At 39.8% G+C, this 20304-nt stretch overlaps 1 protein-coding gene across 1 annotated transcript in view; it reads left to right on the top strand.

The window, feature by feature from the left end:
• The window catches only part of ANK3 (ankyrin 3), a 333064-nt gene that overhangs the window by 169215 nt on the left and 143545 nt on the right, over positions 1 to 20304 (top strand). The window contains exons 9-14 of the mRNA XM_046652926.1: positions 2567 to 2665; positions 8807 to 9004; positions 11122 to 11220; positions 13772 to 13870; positions 15720 to 15818; positions 18614 to 18811. Of these exons, the coding sequence (XP_046508882.1) occupies positions 2567 to 2665; positions 8807 to 9004; positions 11122 to 11220; positions 13772 to 13870; positions 15720 to 15818; positions 18614 to 18811 (792 nt within the window). The remainder of the gene's footprint in view (positions 1 to 2566; positions 2666 to 8806; positions 9005 to 11121; positions 11221 to 13771; positions 13871 to 15719; positions 15819 to 18613; positions 18812 to 20304) is intronic.

The raw sequence follows: 20304 nt of genomic DNA on the forward strand, positions 1-20304 counted from the left end.
AATTCTTGTTACAAATTCCTATTTTAAAAGTTTATTTGTGGTTTTTTTTTCTTCTTCTTCTCCCCAAAGCCCCCAGTACATAGTTGTATATTTTTAGTTGTGGATCCTTCCAGTTGTGGCATGTGGGACGCTGCCTCAGCATGGCCTGATGAGTGGTGCTAGGTCCACGCCCAGGATCCAAACCAGTGAAACCCTGGGCCGCAGAAGCAGAGCGCGTGAACTTAACCCCTTGGCCACGGGGCAGGCCCCTATTTGTGTAATTTTTTTAAATGATGGATATCAATTTGCTTATAGTATTTAGATTCAATTGGATGTTCAAAAGAGTGGTGGAACAGTTATGTTTTTCATTCATTTTTACTGAGATATAAGTGACATAAGGCTCTGTATAATTTTAAGGTGTACAGATGATGATTTGACTTACATATATTGTGACATGATTACCTCAGCAAGTTTAGTTAACATCTATTATCTCATGTAGACACAAAAAAAAAAGGGAAAGGAAAAAAATTATTTTTTCCTTGTGATGAGAACTTTTAGGATTTACTCTCTAAGCAACTTTCAACTACACTACACAGCAGTGTTAACTATAATCATCGTGTTGTGCCTTACATGCCCAGGACTTATTTATGCTATAATTCGAAGTTTGTACCTTTTGACCACCTTTGTCCAATTCCTCCACCCCCAGCTTCTGGTAACCACAAATCTAAGCTCTTTTCCTATGAATTTGGGGGTTTTTTTTGTTTGCGTTTTTTTTTTTAGTTTCCATATATAAGTGATATTATACCATATTTGTCTTTCTCTGTCTGAGTTATTTCACTTAGCATAATGCCCTCAAGGTGTATGTTGTTGCAAATGGCAGGATTGCCTTCTTTTTGTGGCTGAATAATATTCCATTGTGTGTATGTGTATATATATACCACATTTTCTTTATCCATTCATCTGATGATAGCCACTTAGGATGTTCATCCACTATTGTGAATAAAGCTGCTATGAACACAAGGGAGCAGATACGTCTTCAACACAGTGTTTTTGTTTTCTTTGGATGTATACCCAGCAGTGGAACTGCTGGATCTTATGGTGGTTCTATTTTTAATTTTGGGGGGACCCTCCATACTGTTTTCCATAGCGGGTGTACCAATGTGCAAGCCCATCAATAGTGCACAGGGGTTTCTTTTTCTCCACCTCTTCGCCAGCATTTCTCTCTCGTCTTTTTGATGATATCCATTCTAACAGTTGATAGGTGATATCTTATGGTGGTTTTGATTTGCATTTTCCTAATAATTAGCAGTGTTAAGCACCTTTTCATGTACTTGTTGGCTATTTGTGTGTCTTTGGGAAAATGTCTATTCAGTTCTTCTCCCCATTTTTCAATTGGATTATTTGATTTGTTTTTTCTATTGAATTGTATGAGCTCTTTATATATTTTGGATATTAACCCCTTATTAGATATATGATTTGCAAATATTTTCTCCCATTCCATAGGTTGCCTCTTCATTTTGTTTGTTGTTTCTTTTGCTGTGCTGAAGCTTTTTAGTTTGACGTAGTTCCACTTGTTTATTCTTGATTTTGTTGCTTGTGCTTTAGTTGTCATATCCAAAAACTCATTGCCAAGACCCATGTCAAGGAGATTTTTTCCTCTGTTTTCTTCTAGGAGTTTTATGATTTCTGGCCTTACACTTAAGTCTTTAACCCATTTTGAGTTAATTTTTATGAGTGGTATAAGATACAGTCTAGTTTCATTCTTTCACTTGTGCAATCTAATTTTCTCAACACCATTTATTGAAGAGACTGTCTTTTCTCCATTGAGTATTCTTGGCAACGTTGTCAAATATTAGTTCACCATGTATGCATGGATTTATTTCTGGGCTCTCAATTCTGTTCCATTGGTCTCTGTGTGTGTTTTTATGCCAGTACCGTACTGTTTTGGTTACTATTGCTTGAAATCAGGAATCGTGACGCCTCCCACTTTGTTCTTTCTTCAGGATGGCTTTGGCCATTCAGAGTCTTTTGTGGTTCCATATAATTTTAGAATTTTTTTTTTTTCACTTCTGTAAAAGATGCCATTGGACTCTTGATAGGGATTGCATTGGATGTATAGATGGCTTTGGGTAGTATGGATTTTTTTTCCTTTTTTTTTTTTTTTTTTGAGGAAAATTAGCCCTTAGCTAACATCTACCACCAATCCTTCTCTTTTTTGCTGAGGAAGCCTGGCCCTGAGCTAACATTGTGGACCATGGATATTTTAACAATATTCTTTCAATCCATGATCATGGGATACATTTCCATTTATTTCTCTTCTTCAGTTTCTTTCATCATTGTTTTGAGCAGTTATATTTTTAAGTGTCGATGTTCTAATATGTGGGAAATTATACACTTTGCAACTTCTTAAACCTATAAAAAATTTAGTTGTCATAAAAAATATGAAATTTTATGAACTATGTGAGTAAGTGTTTGAAGCTCATTGGTCCACAGCATGTTGGATGCCAAAGTGAATCTTGAAGAAATACACTGTGTGTACAGAATTTCCCAACAAACCTAATTGAAGATGTTGCCCTTTCTTTAATAGGACGGTCTGACGCCGCTGCACTGTGGAGCAAGGAGTGGCCATGAGCAGGTGGTGGAAATGCTGCTTGATCGAGCTGCCCCCATTCTTTCAAAAACCAAGGTAATTTCTTCCCAAGTTTTTGGGCATTAGACTGTATTTAGCTTTGAATCCCTTAACTTTATTTAACCCAGCCTTTTGAGTCACATAGAAAATGCCATAGTTTCAATTTAGCAATTAGAAAGGCTATATTTACTAAATCTTTGGAGAACCTCAAAATAAGTTTGGATTTATGAAGCCTTTAGATGGAATGCATTCTATCACAAAGTCATTTTTGTGTGTGTTGCTTTTGTTTTTGTTTTATTTCAGGAAAACTTACTGCTTGATTTTATTCTATGAAATTTTCATAGCTCAGAAATAAGTGCTTGTTGGGGAAAGAAAGACTACAAGATCTATAGTGCCTGAAGTCCGGGTGCTGGCTCTCTTTCTCCAGCCCCTTGGTTTATTTCTTGAGAGGTTACAGACCACTGAAGAGGCCACAGATGTCATTTAACTGATAGAGATTGGAAACTTTAGAAAGATTGCACTATGCTTGGGTCTTTGGGGAAGTTGACGTATCTGAAAAAAAAAAAAAAACATGGTGATTGCCTGAAAAAAATTAATATTTTACAAAGTGTCTTTTGGAATTTTTCATGGTAAAACTTGACATTATTTGAAAAAGATAATATTTGTAAATAAATGTGGGGACATACGAACTACCTCAGAGTCACTACTATTTTTATCAATTAAACCAGTGATTTTTGAAGCCATATTAAGCTTTCTAAAGAGCCTTAATTTCTAAACATTATCAAAACAACAAAAGCATGTCTTACTCCTGTTTGCACTCTGGTCAGTGTTTCCTCAACAACTCTAGGGAAGATGGACAGGGTCACGGTGGTCTGAACAGTTCCGTCACTCATTTGAAGTAGAGTTTACATTAGCGAGCTGTGAGAGTTATTATCTAACAGAATTAAACAGCAACAATTTTTCATTGTATGTGATGACATCTTGGCCTTTTGAGTACTTCTCATCTAAACCATTCTATTTGTTCTTTTTCCTCTCACATAGTCCGTACTAATCTTCTTTCCACCCCACTGCTGTCTTCTGAGCCGCATCATCTCTCGTTGAACCATTGTAATAGCTTCCTTACTGGTCCTTCATTTCCTCCCTTGCTCCTTTACCATCCAGTTCCCATTTTGCAGTCAGAGTGGCCACGTGAACTGTCAATCAAATCATGCCAGCCTCCTGCCTAAAAACTCTCCAATTAATTCCCATTGTTCTCTTTAAAATTAATTTTCATTTTATCAAAGCAATACAGGCACAGTTAAAAATCAAATTGTCTCATCTTTTTTCTCCTGTTGTTCATCTCGTTATCTATTTGGTTTTTTCCTGAGAAATCTTGATTTTTTCTTCTGTGCCTTTAATATTCAGGAACATTTTCTGGTTCTCTGATAGCTTCTTTTCTTAAAGCATCCAATTCTTGAATACAATATTTTCTATTACCTTTCTGAGAACATTCAAGATAATTTTTCTTTAATTTAATTTTCTCTGCCTCTCATCTGTCCCTAATTCCTCAGATTTCCTTTTTTCTCTTTGTTAGCTTTGGCTCTCACTTCTGTGTTGAAGCTTTCCCATAAACGTCTATACCTGACCATAAGTCTCAGGCACTAACATTTGAGCGGAAGCTCCGAGAGTGTAGACAGGGCTCTACTCAGGTGTATCTAGCAGTGGTGGGTCATCTAATATCAGGATTAGTTGCCCTTTTCTCTGAGAAGTTCAGTGTTTGGGGAGACAAATCCTCCAACCTTTTGTAGTGTGCGCCGTGTGAATCCATTCAGAGTACGAAAAAGGAAAAGGGGCTGTCAGTCTCCCTGTCCTCTATGCATACTTTAATCATACTAACAACTAATATTTACATAGTGATTACTACATACCAGGCTGTAAGCACGTTACCCGTTTAATCTTCACAGTAACTCTGTGAAGGTACTAGAATCGCTATTAACTGTTTTTATAGATGAGGAAACAGAGACCCAAAGAGATAAAGTACGTTCTCAAGATCTCTCAGCTAGTGGCAGAAGCAAGGATTTGAACTCAGGCAGCCTATCTCTAGAGACCACACCCCTAACATCTATACTGTCCTTCCTTTTTCTGTGGGCACCTCAGCATTGCCTTCTGCTCTGCTTTGGGCCCCCGCTTCCAGAGTCTCTCTGGTTCACTTTCTCCAGAGCCTAAACTCCTGGTTTCCCACAGGGTATAAAGGGGCAGTCATCTGGCCTTGCTGGGTTGGGAACGGCCTGGAGACCTGACAGCTCCATATGCAGGCAAAACAATCCTGCTTTCAGTCCCAAGCCTCATCATTATCTTCTGAGGTACTTAGTTTCCATATCTCCTGCCTTTGGGGACCCAAGAGGTAGATCAGCTTGTCTTTGTTATAGTCAGTGATGTCTGGAACCACATCTTTGAGCCTCTCTCAAGGTGTGCACATTTCTTCCCAATTGCATGATGTCATAGTAATGTCATGGTCAGGGTCTTTATACCATGGAAATTGGCAGATGCTACATATCTGGGCTTTTCTTTTTCAAAGAGCTGTTGTTAAACGTTTATCAGTACACCACTGATTATACTCCTCCACAGACACTTAGGTTTCAGCCTTCTCTTCTCTACTGGATGTTACCACAGTTAAATTCTTTTCGTATCCCCAAAGTGTGGACGTCACGCATCTGTTTTTGTTTCCTTTCCCACGTGTGTATGTGGATATGTGGTTCTGCACATTGCACACACTTATGTGCCCTTGTGGATTTTACCTTTTAAATTTCTTTAGTGCTTTTTAGTGCTGTTTTGGGAAAGGATGGGTAAACACAGATGTTACATCTACCATGTTTATCTGGAATTTTCCCCCTGCTTTGAGAATAAACTCTTTAACAGAATCTGACCACCTCTCTGCCTCATCTCCTTCCGTTCTGCTCCTTACTCACCACCTTCCAGCCAACCAGGCTTCCTTCACTTCCTAGAATACACTAAGAAGTTTATTCTCATTTCCTGTTCCCTCGGATTGAGTTCCCTCAGCTTGTCCCAGATCTCCGTAGTCTCCACACATTTCTCAACTCAAACGTCTTTTTCTCAGAGAGGCCTTCTTCTTAGTTTGTTTACTTGTTTGCTCTCTGGCTGTCTTGAGTAAAATGAGAGCGAGAGCTTTGCCTTATTTGGTGCAGTACCCCAAGAACATTAGTGCCTGGCACATAGGAAACCTTCAATAAATATTTGTTGAATGAATGTTAAAGGAATGAATGCATTCCTAACTTTAAGACCATCTGTCCAATTCTTCAAGACTTTAATCTTTCTGAGCTAACAAAATCCATCACATTGGATCCATATTTTCAGCTTGATGAGGGTACTATATGTAATAAGACCCCTCTTTATAGGGCAGATGATCTTTCTTCTTCTCCTTCTCCAATGACCTGTAAGTTTCCTACTCATATATCATTGTTTTGTGTATCGTTAGAGAATTTCCTTCGTTTTTCTTTTATTGAGGTACAATGACATACAGTATTATGTAAGTTTCAGGTGTACAACATAGTGATTCGACATTTGTATACATTTCAAAATGGTCACCACAATGTCTAGTTACCTTCTGTCACCTTACATAGTAATACGATATCATTGACTATATTCCCCATGCTGTACATTACATCTCAATGACTTAGTTATTTTATAACTGGAAGTTTGTACTTCTTAATTCTCCTCTTTTATTGACACTGCCTCCTATTTCTACTTTCCCTTCCACTAAGTCATTTGTTCTCTCAGATTTTGTTTCTTTGTTTACTTCATGTTTTCTTCTGAGACTGTATCAAAACATAAAGCAAAGGAATGTTTTGGCAGGAACTACTCCAGCGCATATGCTCATGGGTGGCATTATCTCAAATGAGAAACAGTGCCATCCTTTGTGGCACCTTAGTTTCTACTTTGGCACAAAATGTTTGAGTGGAAGTTTTTAGGCAGAAATATTCTGATTGACTGATAGTGTATGACGTCTCTAAATTTATATAAATATTTCTTGAGTCCTTTCTACATATGCAAGGCTCTCTGCTGGGCAATATGGGGAGATTCTAACTATGAGCCTCTTGCTTTCAAGGAACACAAATAGTTGAATTATATGGCAGTGAATGATGCTAGGAGACCGCCTAAAGGAAGGCTTAGATATTATTTTCTTGTCTTGAACTCTTCTTGTATGTTGTTCATAGATAAATGAGGGGAAGTAACTTGGCCCGGAGGATCCAGGAATGCCTGGCTCATCAGTGCATATTTAATACATCATTATTTTCAAAGTTCACTGATGACAACTTTTATGGAAACCGAATTTACTGTCACCTCCTCCCCCAAAATATGTTAAACTATGTTGCAGTAATTAATAGAGCTTCTCTTGTTTTTCAATTGCAGTAACATTGGATTATAACATCATATAGCTTTCAGATGTACATCGTAATATATTTCGAATTCTGTGTAGATTACATCATGTTCACTACCCAAAGACTAATTATAGTCCATCACCACACATGTGAGCCTAATCCCCCCTTTTGCCCTCCCCCCACCCCCTTCCCTTATGGTAACCACCAATCCAATCTCTTGCTATGTGTTTGCCTGTCATTGTTTTTATCTTCTACTTATGAGTGAGATCATACGGTATTTGACTTTCTCCCTCTGACTTATTTCACTCAGCATAATGCCCTCACGGTCCATCCATGTTATCACAAATGGCCGGATTTTGTCATTTCTTATGGCTGAGTAGTAGTCCATTGTGTATATATACCACATCTTCTTTATCCATTCATCCCTTGATGGGCACCTACATTGCTTCCAAGTCTTAGCTATTGTGAATAATGCTGCAGTGAACATAGGGGTGCAAGTATCTTTATGCATTTGTGTATTCAAGTTCTTTGGATAAATACCCAACAGTAGAATAGCTGGATCATATGGTAGATCTATTCTTAATCTTCTGAGGATACTCCATACTGCTTTCCATAGTGGCTGTACCAGTTTGCACTCCCACCAGCAGTGTGCGAGGGTTCCCTTCTCTCCACATCCTCTCCAACATTTGTTATTTCCTGTCTTGCTAATTATAGCCATTCTGACCGGAGTGAAGTGATACCTCATTGTAGTTTTGATTTGCATTTCCCTGATAGCTAATGATGTTGAACATCTTTTCATACGCCTGCTCGCCATCTGTATATCTTCTTTGGAGATATCTGTTCAGATCTTTTGCCCATTTTTTAATTGGGTTGTTGGTTTTTTTGTTGTTGAGCTGTATGAGTTCTTTGTCTATTTTGGATATTAACCCCTTATCTGATATGTGGTTTGCAAATATCTTCTCCCAATTGTTAGGTTGTCTTTTCATTTTGTTGATTGTTTAGCTTCTCTTGATAATTGGGTTCTCTAGGAATTTCGCAGGCTCCTCCACTTTGCCTCCATATTTAAAGGAACATGCTTTAAAAGTCTGACATCTTAATACCGTGTTTTTACCTCCATTAGGAAACATGTACTGAGTGCTAAATTTTGAAGGTTTTATTTACCTTTGACCCTATTCCTTTCTTCTCTCAGCTCTTTAAATGAATTTTTGACTCATTCCTATGGCACGTGATTAACTGTCATTGAACCCAGTTGATTTAAACTAACCTAGGCAAGCACTAGTTCATGAGTTGGTCAGGGCCTTGCCTTTCCTCCTCATAGACACATGAGGGCACCAGACTGATGGAAAAAGAAGAAGTTTCCCTTCTACATTGACGTGAGAAGATGAAATGTGTTGTTGTAGTCAGAACTTTTTTATTAATCGAATCAATATAGTATTCAGTACCAAGTTTTGGTGACCGATGAGGACAAAATAAGCAGCAGTCTAGTGAATCCCAATCTATTCCTGCTTCTCTTTTGTCCTTATCAGTCTTCCAATTCATTGGAAATGCAATAAATAAGGTACCTTCGTGCAAATCACACTATTTTAAATCAGAAAAAGAAATTATCCTTGAAAATGTGTTTTTGACATAAGAAGTGGGAAGACTAGTTTTAAAAGTAGCTGCAGTTCAAAACAGTTGTCAAAACCTTTTAAAAATAGAAAGTATTTCCGGGTGAAAAAACTAGGGTTTTCATCTGTCCATATTTGTACTGTATTTTGTGTTTGGCACATTTGCGTTTAAGAGGTAAAACAATAAGCCCTGCTTATCTTATATGTTCCAGAATGGACTGTCTCCATTGCACATGGCCACTCAAGGAGATCACTTAAACTGCGTCCAACTTCTCCTCCAGCATAACGTGCCCGTGGACGATGTCACGAATGACTACCTGACCGCCCTGCACGTGGCTGCCCACTGTGGCCATTACAAAGTCGCCAAGGTTCTCTTGGACAAGAAAGCTAACCCCAATGCCAAAGCCCTGGTGAGTGGCTCAGCTCGAAGGCCCAGCCCATGTTGTCTTGCTGACAACACGCTACCTCTGCCTATGAAGGGACTATTTTTGAGGAGGTAAAAATGGAAGGTCTGGTTAAATACTTCTTGTCAACTTTTTCAAATTTCCTTCTGGGAAATCTGTAAAACCTATTTCTGACATGAACAAGAATGATGGGGCTAAATCATTAACCTCTTCATGGTCACACTGGTGATTCTCTTCTATAAATGAAACCCAAAGGCTACACAAGTATAAAAACTGAGGTGGTCAACCTTAGGTTATTGTAGGTAAAGTTATAGTTCTATGAATTAAAAGTGTTGTCTGAAATCTAAAAACATGAGGCAAAATAATAAAAAAAACTTTACCTTAAACTTGAGAGGCCTAGGAATTTGTGAACTGAAATTTTATGTTGTGTTAACCATGTAATTTAATGAAATATTGCCTGTCATCTACTTTTCCTACTGATACAATCAAAATTTTGCTGTAGTTTATAGTCTTAGCTCTTAAAATAATTTGCTGTTTTAACCCTTAGCTCTGTACTATAGTTTGGTTTTCTCAGCAAGATGGTGTTTGTTGTCTTGGAAGAATAAATGGTCCCAGTTTAGTAAGCTGTTTAAATTTAGTTCAAAATAAGCACCTATGTTTAGGAAAAAATAAGTCATCAAATGTTAGGGAGAACAAATGAGTTTACCGGTAATTTTGAGTTAAAGGCTGTCATCTGATCAACTGATTTAGGAAGGGTCTCTGCTCATTTCCAACTGGTGCAATCACCCTGACTGAATGGATCCACAGTGTCTCTGGTCCTCTGCAGGCTCTGAGATTTGAAGTGAACAGGAAAGAATGAGGAGAGAGGCCCTCTCCAGATAGCAGGCAGCTGCATTGCCATTGTAATTCTAAAAGCTGTTACCAGAGAAGCATTTCAAGAGCTGTTGGCCTGCCCAGTATATCAAACATATCTTTGAATTCTGAGAAGGGAAAAGAAATTAGCAATCATGACTCATTTTTCCATACAATAAAACAAAGCCTTAAAATAGGGTGTAGGCTCTCATTCTCGTTTTTCCTCTGACTCTGAAGATTTCACATGTGAAAGTTGTAGCCGGTCATGCTGGAGGGACTTTGGCCAGGTAAATGGTCTCCGAAGGTCCATGGAAGCACCTACAGTGACTTTGACCTAAGCTTTTATGGTGGACCTTGGTATTTTATAGTTCTCCATGGTGGCTGAAATATGTTCCACAGTCTCAGTTATCAGGCAGTACAATTTGGTAGGTAATTTGTTAAAAAGTAAGTTCCTTTATTAGATTAAATATTAAACCCAATGATCCAGCCTGGTGGCGCAGCAGTTAAGTTCGCACGTTCCACTTCTTGGCAGCCCGGGGTTCACTGGTTCAGATCCCGGGTATGGGCATGGCACCGCTTGGCAAAAGCCATGCTTCTGGTAGGTGTCTCACCTATAAAGTAGAGGAAGATGGGCATGGATGTTAGCTCACGGCCAGTCTTCATCAGCCAAAAGAGGAGGATTGGCAGCAGTTAGCTCAGGGCTAATCTTCCTCAAAAACAAAACAAAAAAAAACCCAAATGATCCAAATAATGTTGGGTTGTTTAACTTTCTGCTTCCTTAGAGTAAGCACCTACTTGAATCTTAAACTGGAAGGAATGAAAAAATTCTAGAACTGGTTTTCTAGTCAACCTAAAATGCAGCAGAGCAGTCGGAACAGGCATTGGTGAAAGTTTGGCTGTGAGGACATATGTTTGGGCCCACTTGCTTTTCATCTGTGCTTGAAATGAGGTAGAAAAGAAACGTTATTTGGAAGAGTGCATTTCGAAATGAAATAACCTAAGGAAATGCATGACCTTTTTACCTTAGCTGCGAGGAGATTATGACAAAAATTCCTTCCTGTTCATGATTCCCAGGGTACCTTGGGTTCCTAGGAACAGCTAGACTACCTGTGCTTCCCGAAAAGAATCTTCATTCTGTTTTACCCCTTGTTGTTTCTGCCGATTTCCAAATCTTTACAGAACATCACTTAGCAAAGATATTTTACCACACACAGTGGAAGTGGATTTCAGTGGAATGGAGTCAAGTAGATATATGTCTTTGTGCCTTGCAGAATGGCTTTACCCCTCTTCATATTGCCTGTAAGAAGAATCGAATTAAAGTAATGGAACTCCTTCTGAAACACGGTGCATCCATCCAAGCCGTAACCGAGGTGAGGGGAGTCGGATTTCTGGGGTTCCCCAGATGCTGAGAGAAAAGCCTCAGCAGTGCCATCCCCGAGGACCAGCTAGTGTGACTGCCACAGATTACTTTCTAAATACTTCACCCAGGAGGCTGCCACTCCTGAGGAGAGGAGATGAGAGTGTGGGTGGGTTGTGTAAATACATCACCACGACTGGAAGCATAGCCCAAAACACATGCATCGTGCTCAAGGGTGCATGGCACCATCACTAACAGGATAATCTATATGAAATCCTATAATGCAGTGCTTCTCAACTGGAGGCAGGTTTGCCCCCCAGTGGCCATTTGGCTGTATCTGGAGGTATTTTTAGTTGTCGCAATTGGATGGTACAACTGGCGTCTAGTGGATAGAGGCCAAAGATGCTGCCAAACATTGACAGTGTACAGGCCAGCCTCCCACAACAAAGAATTACCTGGCTCAAAATGTCAAATGTGCCAAGATTGAGAAACCCTGCATAACACAACCTCTGTGAGTTTGTAACCTGAGGATTGCTCTCTGAAAAACTCAGAATTAACGACACACAGAGTCGTTGAAGTTAGTAAAGGAGTAGCTCTAGGTGTCTTTTGTACAAACCAGCACAGAACTCAGAGAAGCCATCCATCAGGATCAGAGCTGACGGAACCTTCAACACAGCCAACCCCTCCAGATTCGTCCCATCCCCACCCCACCCCACCCCTCTCATCTCCATGGATTCTAGCCCATCAGCACTTCCCTGGACTGGACACCCTTTCGTTCACCTCCATATCTCTGCACCCTCCATGTGTCACACCTTCTTTGCCAGGCTAATCCTGCACACCCTTCAGGACCAGATCTGGGGCCACCTTCTCCAGGAAACCTCCCCGCATCCCCTGGCCTGGACTAGGTGCTCCTCCTCAGGACTGTCACATCTTCCTGTGCATATTTCCATCAAAGCACTTATCCAGCTGGCTTATTTGTGACCCAGCTGCTCCCCCAGCTCGCCAGAAACTGCAGGCTCCATCATGGCAGGCATGAGTCTTACTGGTCTTTACATACCACAACATAATATATCCTTCAGTAAACGTTAGTTGAAGGTATCAGTAAAGACGATGGGATTTGAAACAAACATAAAAACTGAGATTTAGTCTGGTGATTATTGCTTTGCCTCAGTTTCTTATCTGCAAATGAAATGTTTGTCTTGATTTATAACACTTGTAATTTTAAAATATCAAATGGTTAACAATATTAATACTGATTTGCTCTTTTATGAGTCTATAGCTTCATGGTAGGCACCTTGTTATTTTGATTATAAAATAACATCTTTATTCTCAGAGCATGGCAATCCTTTTTAAAGATCAGTATGGGCTCTGAAATAAAAGCAGATTTTTGACTGATGTTGAATAAGTGTCCAGAGATGCCAGCCGGTGATGAGAAGTTTCCACTGCCAGCTCTGTGGTCCCTTAGAGCTTTAAAAGGCAGTGCAGACCAAGATGAGGGCTTTGCCTTGCACACGTTCTGACAACTCCCCCTGCTGATGGAAAAAGGTGCCAAATTATAACAAAATTCCCCTTTTCCTTATTTTCCACAGTTCCCACTATTTGAAGTCTGGGCAACCAGAATTCTTCCTCTTCTGTCTTTTACCTCACTTTTATTGTATAGAGTTCCTTTCGCGTATTTTTTGACATTTCTCAAATTTCTCTTGAGATTCGTCATCGCCTTCTCTTTCTCTTTTTAAAAAACAGTAGCTTTTTCTGACCATATTAAATGTTTTCCAAATTATGATGTTCAATATGTAAGGAGAATTAAATTCTGAAAAATTAAAAATGAGGTCACTTCATACAAAAAGCACAAGTATTTGGGGGGGATGTGAGTAGAAGTTGAAGCAAACTTAAAATTAAGGTCTAGTTTAGTGACTATTGTAGTATTTGACTTAATTATGTCGCCTTAATTTATAATACTCAAAGTTAAAAAATTAAATGATTGAACCTATCAATGCTGATTTGCTCATTTATTAAAGGGATGGCTTTGTGTTTGGTACCCCGCTCTTTTACGTGTAATAGAATCAGTTATTCTGAGTGCATGGGAATCCTTTCTAAAGACCAAAATAGGATCTGAAATAAAAGTTGACTTTTTGCTATTGCACATGTAATCACACATTCCCCCCCTCAACCATACACACACACGTAGTCATATGGATAAGGAAGGTTTAGTAGCAAAGAGAAAAAAATCTTCAAGGTATTTCTCTCTAAATCCTCTTCATAGGTCTATATAAAATATATGAAACAAATCTTCTTTCTTCTTTAATGGCTATGACATAGGCCTTTCATAATCACAGAACTTGCTTTAGGGAGATGATGATTATGTATTGATGTATTTCCTTGTAGAATCTGTGACTTGGGGTCAATGTCCTGATATTTTCTGATCTGCTCACTCAACTGTTTATGTTAAAATAGGTGGATGGATGGATGGATGCCAGACAGGCAGGCAGATAGGCACGTAGGGAGACAGACAAACCCTTTGTATGATAAGCCAACAAACCAACATTTCCCTCTTTTCCCCGCAGTCGGGCCTTACCCCAATCCATGTTGCTGCCTTCATGGGGCATGTAAATATCGTATCACAACTAATGCATCATGGAGCCTCACCAAACACCACCAATGTGGTAAGTATCCTTTTAATAAAGAAAGTCCAATTATGAGTATTTAAGAAACTGGCAACAGTAGCTTTTATTTACTTATTTTTTTATTAAATTAAATTAATTACTATTTAATTTGACTGCTTAAAAAAACAGAATTTACGAATACCTCTGGTTTCCTTTACTTCAAAAGCAAGATCCGTTCAATTGCCAGCTGGTCATAAATTGTTAGGACGTATAGACTGTGTCCATTAACTTTGCAGATACATTACTACTGGACATTATGCTTTAAAAAAGAAAGTTTTTGTGGGGGAGGATGTATTTTTATAATAGAATCATTAAGAAGTGTTGCATATTGAGAAAGTGGTTCAAACACTATCATTATTGTGGTTTTAAGTAACTTCAGAGTAATTTCTTTTTAGTGTGTTTGACCATGTCATAGCAAACCTATGGAACTCAGTTCATAAATTGTGGGATGATGTTGTTTTCCTACACTAAGCATCACCCTGTAGAACCGTGAAACTCACTTCAGAGTAAGTATCAGAGGAGTAACTTATCACCCAGATCTGCATGTGGCATTTGACATTGTTCTACAGGATTTTAAGTTTGACATCGTAATAATATTAGTACACCGGACCACAAGCATAACAACACTAGACTCATGAGCATCAAAGAAGTAAAAATAAAACAAGCAACAGTCTGGCACAGAAAGGGGAGGCCATATGGTCCTGCACACTCATCCTGAGGGTGGGCCTCCAATAAGGCTCTCTGTCCTCTAGCAGCCCAAACCAACACATCACAAGATTGAAACAGACTAGCTTCTCAACTAAAATACACTCTTTCCTGGAACTAACGCCAGGAGAAGAACCTTTTCCTTCATAACGAGAACACTGGGTAATATGGGAAACTCTACCCTCAACGCCTTTCCAGTAAACCCAGTAACAAGTTTTGTGTGAAGTTCGTCTTTGTATATCCTTCTGTGGAGATGGATATCCTATAAAGCAAAGCTCAATTTATAAAAGCAATTTAAAGATGGCCATCCGTGGTGTGAGAGAGCATATTTGATTTTTATTACTTTTTCCATTTCAATCTATCCATATTTTCTATATTGTTTCCATTTTTTTAATTAAATACATGAATAATCTGAATTAAAGTCTCTTTGGTGAAAAGGGGGTGGAAGAAACTGGGGCAGTTCAGTGGCAAAGAAAATGACCCCTTGAGATAATGCCCAAAGCCTTGGGTACTGACCTGTTGAGATAAAGCTGGGCAGGAATGCAGACCAACAGCCATGGAGCCACATCCGGCCCTTGGGTGTGCTTATGTTGTCCATGCAGCATTTTGGCTTTTGCTTTGTTTTGTTTTTAATTCTGATTTTGTGGTCAGCACTGAAATGTACACCAATATCCAGCCCGCCACTGCTTTTGAACAATAGGAAGGTGTAGCCTGATACGGCCGGCATCTTGCACGGTTCCCGCAGCAGTCTGCAGCTGCAGGGGAGCGCTGTCTCCCTGGGGCAGGGCGTGGGCTCTCCTCTTGGCACTCCCTGCCTGCCCGCCTTCCCTCATTTACCCTCCTGCTTGGCCCCTGTGAGCATTCCCCTTTCAACTCCCGAGGAGGCCACGGTAGATTACTGAGCAATGCTTCTAATACTGCTGGGGACTAGGCTCCCATGGTTACACCAGTCCTTCCATCACTGACCAGGTTCCTGTGAAATTCTTGTGCATTTAATTTCCTATCTTTCCTAGTTTTCAGTAAGGAAGTGCTTGGGACCATTTTTAAGTAAGAAAAAAAACACTACGTCATAAGCTTTAGGCAAATAAAACATGCCACTCTTCTTCAGAGCTGCAGTTAATTTACTTTGGCTCCTGTTCCCCAGAGAGGAGAGACAGCGCTGCACATGGCAGCTCGGTCTGGCCAGGCGGAAGTCGTGCGGTATCTGGTGCAAGACGGCGCTCAGGTAGAAGCTAAAGCTAAGGTATGTGCAATACGTAGAAGTGTTTGCTATTGAGGAAAAAAACCTTGATTTTAATAAAACCTTCAATTGTATGCATGTTCTCTTCCAAGAACACTTTTTTGAAGTAAGTGAACAACTTCCAATGACAAAAGTCTCTACCAAGTGATATAAAAAAAACCCTTTGCTGCCCATTTGTCCATTCAATTATTTAACAAAATATTTAAATAGAATCAGAACTTTGTGCCAGAAAGAATTTTGTGTCCTTGGCACATTGTTAGTCCCGAACAGATTAGGAGCTGAACCTAGACTGGTGTCCAGAGCTGTTCGCACTCTCTGAAGAAGGGCTTATGCACAAAGCTTCTAGAATAAGCACAGCTTGGGAACATAATTGAGCTCTTTTGGTCAACTTATATGTCAGCTGTCACAGCCACAAAGGAAAAGCTTTTTTTTTTCACAAGCTGTGAAAGCATAAACCCTGAGACTCGATCCAAGTTGCTTCACGGATCTGCCTTTGCAGAGGAGGAGGAGCTCAGGGTTGAGTTCAAATGCTTCATTCTCTGCCTGGGGTTCAGCTTCAGCAGAAACCCGCTTATCTATCACGGTCAGGATGGGCAGTTGGTCTTGTTATCAAAATGGGAGTTCAGGTCAGGAGTCATAAATAAATGCATAAATGCCTTAACCACTTAATTTTAACATATAATATATAAATAGGCATTTATTTGTCATTTATTTACACGGTCTGTAGTTTCTAGTTTCGGGTCAAGGGGAGAGAAAACTGAGACATTTGTGAAGCAATTTGAGTACAGAATATTTTTAGACTTTTATAATTTTCCCCCAATATATTCAGCTGTCTCCCCTATGTCTAATTTAACCATAATTGTTTTTTTATCAACTTCTATCAAGGCTTTCCAAAGCTTTCAACTTAGTATTCTTAGGGAAAAATAAAGCTTTTCCTTTCATACTCGTAGTTTACCTCTTAACATAATTATTTGTTTAATTAAAGTAGTTAGTACAAATATAGCACAAACTAGTGAAGTACGTAGTGCAAACATATTAGTGTGGGAACATCACAGCTAGGTCTTTGTAAATATAGAATCCACAAGTGGGTACGAGGATTGTGACATTCTAGGCCGCAGACCATAAGCCTCAAGTGTCCAGTGCACTGTGTGCCCAGTTGGTTGATTTTACAGAGGAGCTAGAAACAGAGGTCAGCAAACATTTTCTGTAAAGGGCCTGAGAGTAAATATTTTGGATTCTGTGGCATGCACGGTCCTTGTCACAGCTGCTCAACTCTGAGGTTGCAGAGTGAAAGCCGAGATACACAATGCATAAGCCAATGGGCATGACTGTGTTCCAATAAAACTTTATTTACAAACACAGATGGCAGCTGGATTTGGCCCCTGGATTGTAGTTTTCTCACCCCTGATCTAGAGGATGTTGGTTAATGTGCTGAATCAGTGAAGTGGAATAGTTAAGAGAGGGTGTACTCTACCACGGATTACAAGAAACCTCACATTTCAGAATGTTGTTAGTTATATATCAAGCCTTGGGTCTAGGGAGTGGTTTCACCCACAAGTTGAAACTGAGCATAAGATTTGTAGTTATCATTTTGTTAAGGACACAGCGTGTATCATGGTTAAGAACCTGACTTCTTGGCCAGACTGCCTAGGTTTGAACCTTCGTCCACCATTCACTAGCTACATGACATTGGGCTAGTTAATTAACATCTCTGTGCCACATTTCCTTTTCTAATTTCCTCATATAGAAAATGGGGATAATGACAGTTGTAATTCAGAGGATTGTTGTGATGATTAATGAATTGATATAGGTGGAGTACTTAGAGCAGAGCCTGGGACATATAGGAGCTCAGCAAATCGTGGCAGTGGTGGTGGCAGTAGTAGAGTTACATGAGATTTTTCTTTAGCAACTATTTTTTTCTGTTTTCGATATTTCTTCTTCTTCTTGTGGCGTCTCCCCTAATTCCTCGTATGCTTCCCTCTACATAGACCGTCTTCCTTTGACCTTGACCCTTATCCTACTTAGCTTTCCAAAGCAATGCCCTGTGTTCTAGCCTCTTCTCTCTACCTTCCCTACATAAAGTATTTACCTGAAGTTTTCACATTCCAGTAGGGGATTGATATCTTTCTAGAAGACTGCTATAGTGCATCTTTGGGCAAATTAGGGAAAGATGCCCCTCCCACTTAGAGATAAGGCCCTAAGGGTGGAGGACTTAGTTAGTGCCACACACCTTTGGGTGGATTATAATAAGGTGTCCTCTACTCTAGGTAGATGGGTAGGCTGGCTTTTGGCCCCCATGAGTCCTCTTGGCTGGGAGCCTTTATACAGGTCTATCTACACAACCCTATACTGGCCCCCTCTCCCTCTGCCTTTGACTACGGGGGGGCAGCATCACTAAAATAATTCATTCCATATAAGTGTATAGTAAGTGGTGGAAGTATAATATCCCTCCCAGGTGTTTGACTTTTGCCAGGATACATTCCCTTATCTCCCCAAAAAAGAGTCATTAGAGGTTAAAAATTGATAAAGTATGGCAGGAGGTGGTGGGGATAATTTATAGATAGAACTGCCTTTCACACTTTTCATGCTAATAAGTTACTAGAAGGGTATTTAAGGAGCTTAGATCTAACATCTCCAACTTGTTGAACCTTAAAGAAAAAGATAAATGAGATTCTTTTTAGCATTGAATTGAAGAGTTGAACATAGCCTCTCATACCAAGGAAAGTTTGTGGAATGTTTCACAATGGCACCATTGTTTTCTCAGCTCATCAGCTTTGCATTTCTGCCTTGTCATTTAGGATGACCAAACCCCACTCCATATTTCTGCCCGATTGGGAAAGGCAGATATAGTTCAACAGCTCTTGCAGCAAGGAGCATCTCCAAATGCAGCCACGACTTCTGGGTACACCCCACTCCACCTTTCAGCCCGAGAAGGGCATGAGGATGTAGCCGCATTCCTTTTGGATCATGGAGCATCTTTATCTATAACAACAAAGGTATGAAAGCAAGTCAACACAGTAATAGGTACAAAAGCTGTGTAACAGCATCTATACTTGGGATCCCAGGGTAGTCATTAACATGGCCAGCAAAACCCTAATGTGGGGCAGGGTAGTTTAGTGTGTGTGTCTCTTAACTTTCTCAGTACTTTATCTTCTAATGAAACCTTATTGTTATCAAGTATTTCTTATATCAGTATTTCTTGCAAGTTATTTGATAGATTTAAAAGGTTGTTTAAAAACACAGCCACAGAGGTCAGCACAGTGGCATAGTGGTTAAGTTTGCGTGCTCCACTTCAGTGGCCAGGGTTCACATGTTCGGATTCCAGGCGCGGACCTAGCACTGCTCATTAAGCCACACTGTGGCAGCATCCCACATAAAATAGAAGAAGATCAGCACAGATGTTAGCTCAGCAACAATCTTCCTCAAGCAAAAAGAGGAAGATTGGCAATAGATGTTAGCTCAGCACCAATCTTCCTCACACACACACACACAAAATACACAGCCACAGATTTCCCTTGCTGAGGCCAAGTATACATTATCAAAGTTCAGTTGGTTGATGCTTTTATAAAATACTTTCAAATCAGGAGGTAAATTTTTCTTGGGTTATTTTCATTTGCTGTTGTTGTCTTTTCTGATTTATGGTTTGACTTTTTTTTTAATCTCAACTCTGATGCCATAGAATAATAACCTACCACACAATTGCTCTGCTGGTGCAGAATCCAAAATTTAGAGCTCATTTTTCTTGTGATACTGTATAAACCTAGCAAGTGTGATAGCAAGACAAATTGGCCTATGGGATGTCTTAGAAAGCTGGAAATTGGTGTTACACTCTCTCATTTGGATGCGGAGAAGAAGCATTAATGTGTAATCAAGGCACAAGATAATTACAATAATTACAAATACTTGGGAAACTATCTGAATAGATGATGACTACCTCAAACTTCACCCCTGTGATTCTGTAGGCTCTTCAGTAGAGTTGAGATGCAAGTCTTTCAGTTAATATGCAAAACAGAATAATGGGTGATGGAGTTTTGAGTGCCCAGTCCTTCCATCATGCCAGCTGCCCATTGGCTCTATTTGGCTATAGTCTCATGAGCTCAAATGTATCCATCACCCTCTAGTTCCTGACTTGTGTTTGGGACCCTCCCTAACGGTGCTTGCTGACTGACTGGTTGATAACTAGATCCTTGTAGGAGCTGAAGCAAGGGAGAGCTTCTACTCAGCTCTCAGCATTCCACCCTCTCATACTTATTGGGCTAGAGCCATGTGTTATTATTCAGTTCACCTCTGGTGGCTAAGGTGCAAGAGTCTCTGACTCCTACTCCTGAAGACTGGAGCATCCTAAGGATATATGTATACAAGGGGAAACAGGGAAAGGGGAAGAGAAAGGATCCAGTTTGTGATGTGAGATTACCTGAGGTCCAGACTTGCCCTGAATTTTCCTAAGCTCTCCAAATCCAAATTAAGCCTCAGACCCCATAACCTCTTC

This window comes from Equus quagga, chromosome 2, assembly GCF_021613505.1.
Source record: "Equus quagga isolate Etosha38 chromosome 2, UCLA_HA_Equagga_1.0, whole genome shotgun sequence".
In the NCBI taxonomy this organism is placed as follows: domain Eukaryota; kingdom Metazoa; phylum Chordata; class Mammalia; order Perissodactyla; family Equidae; genus Equus; species Equus quagga.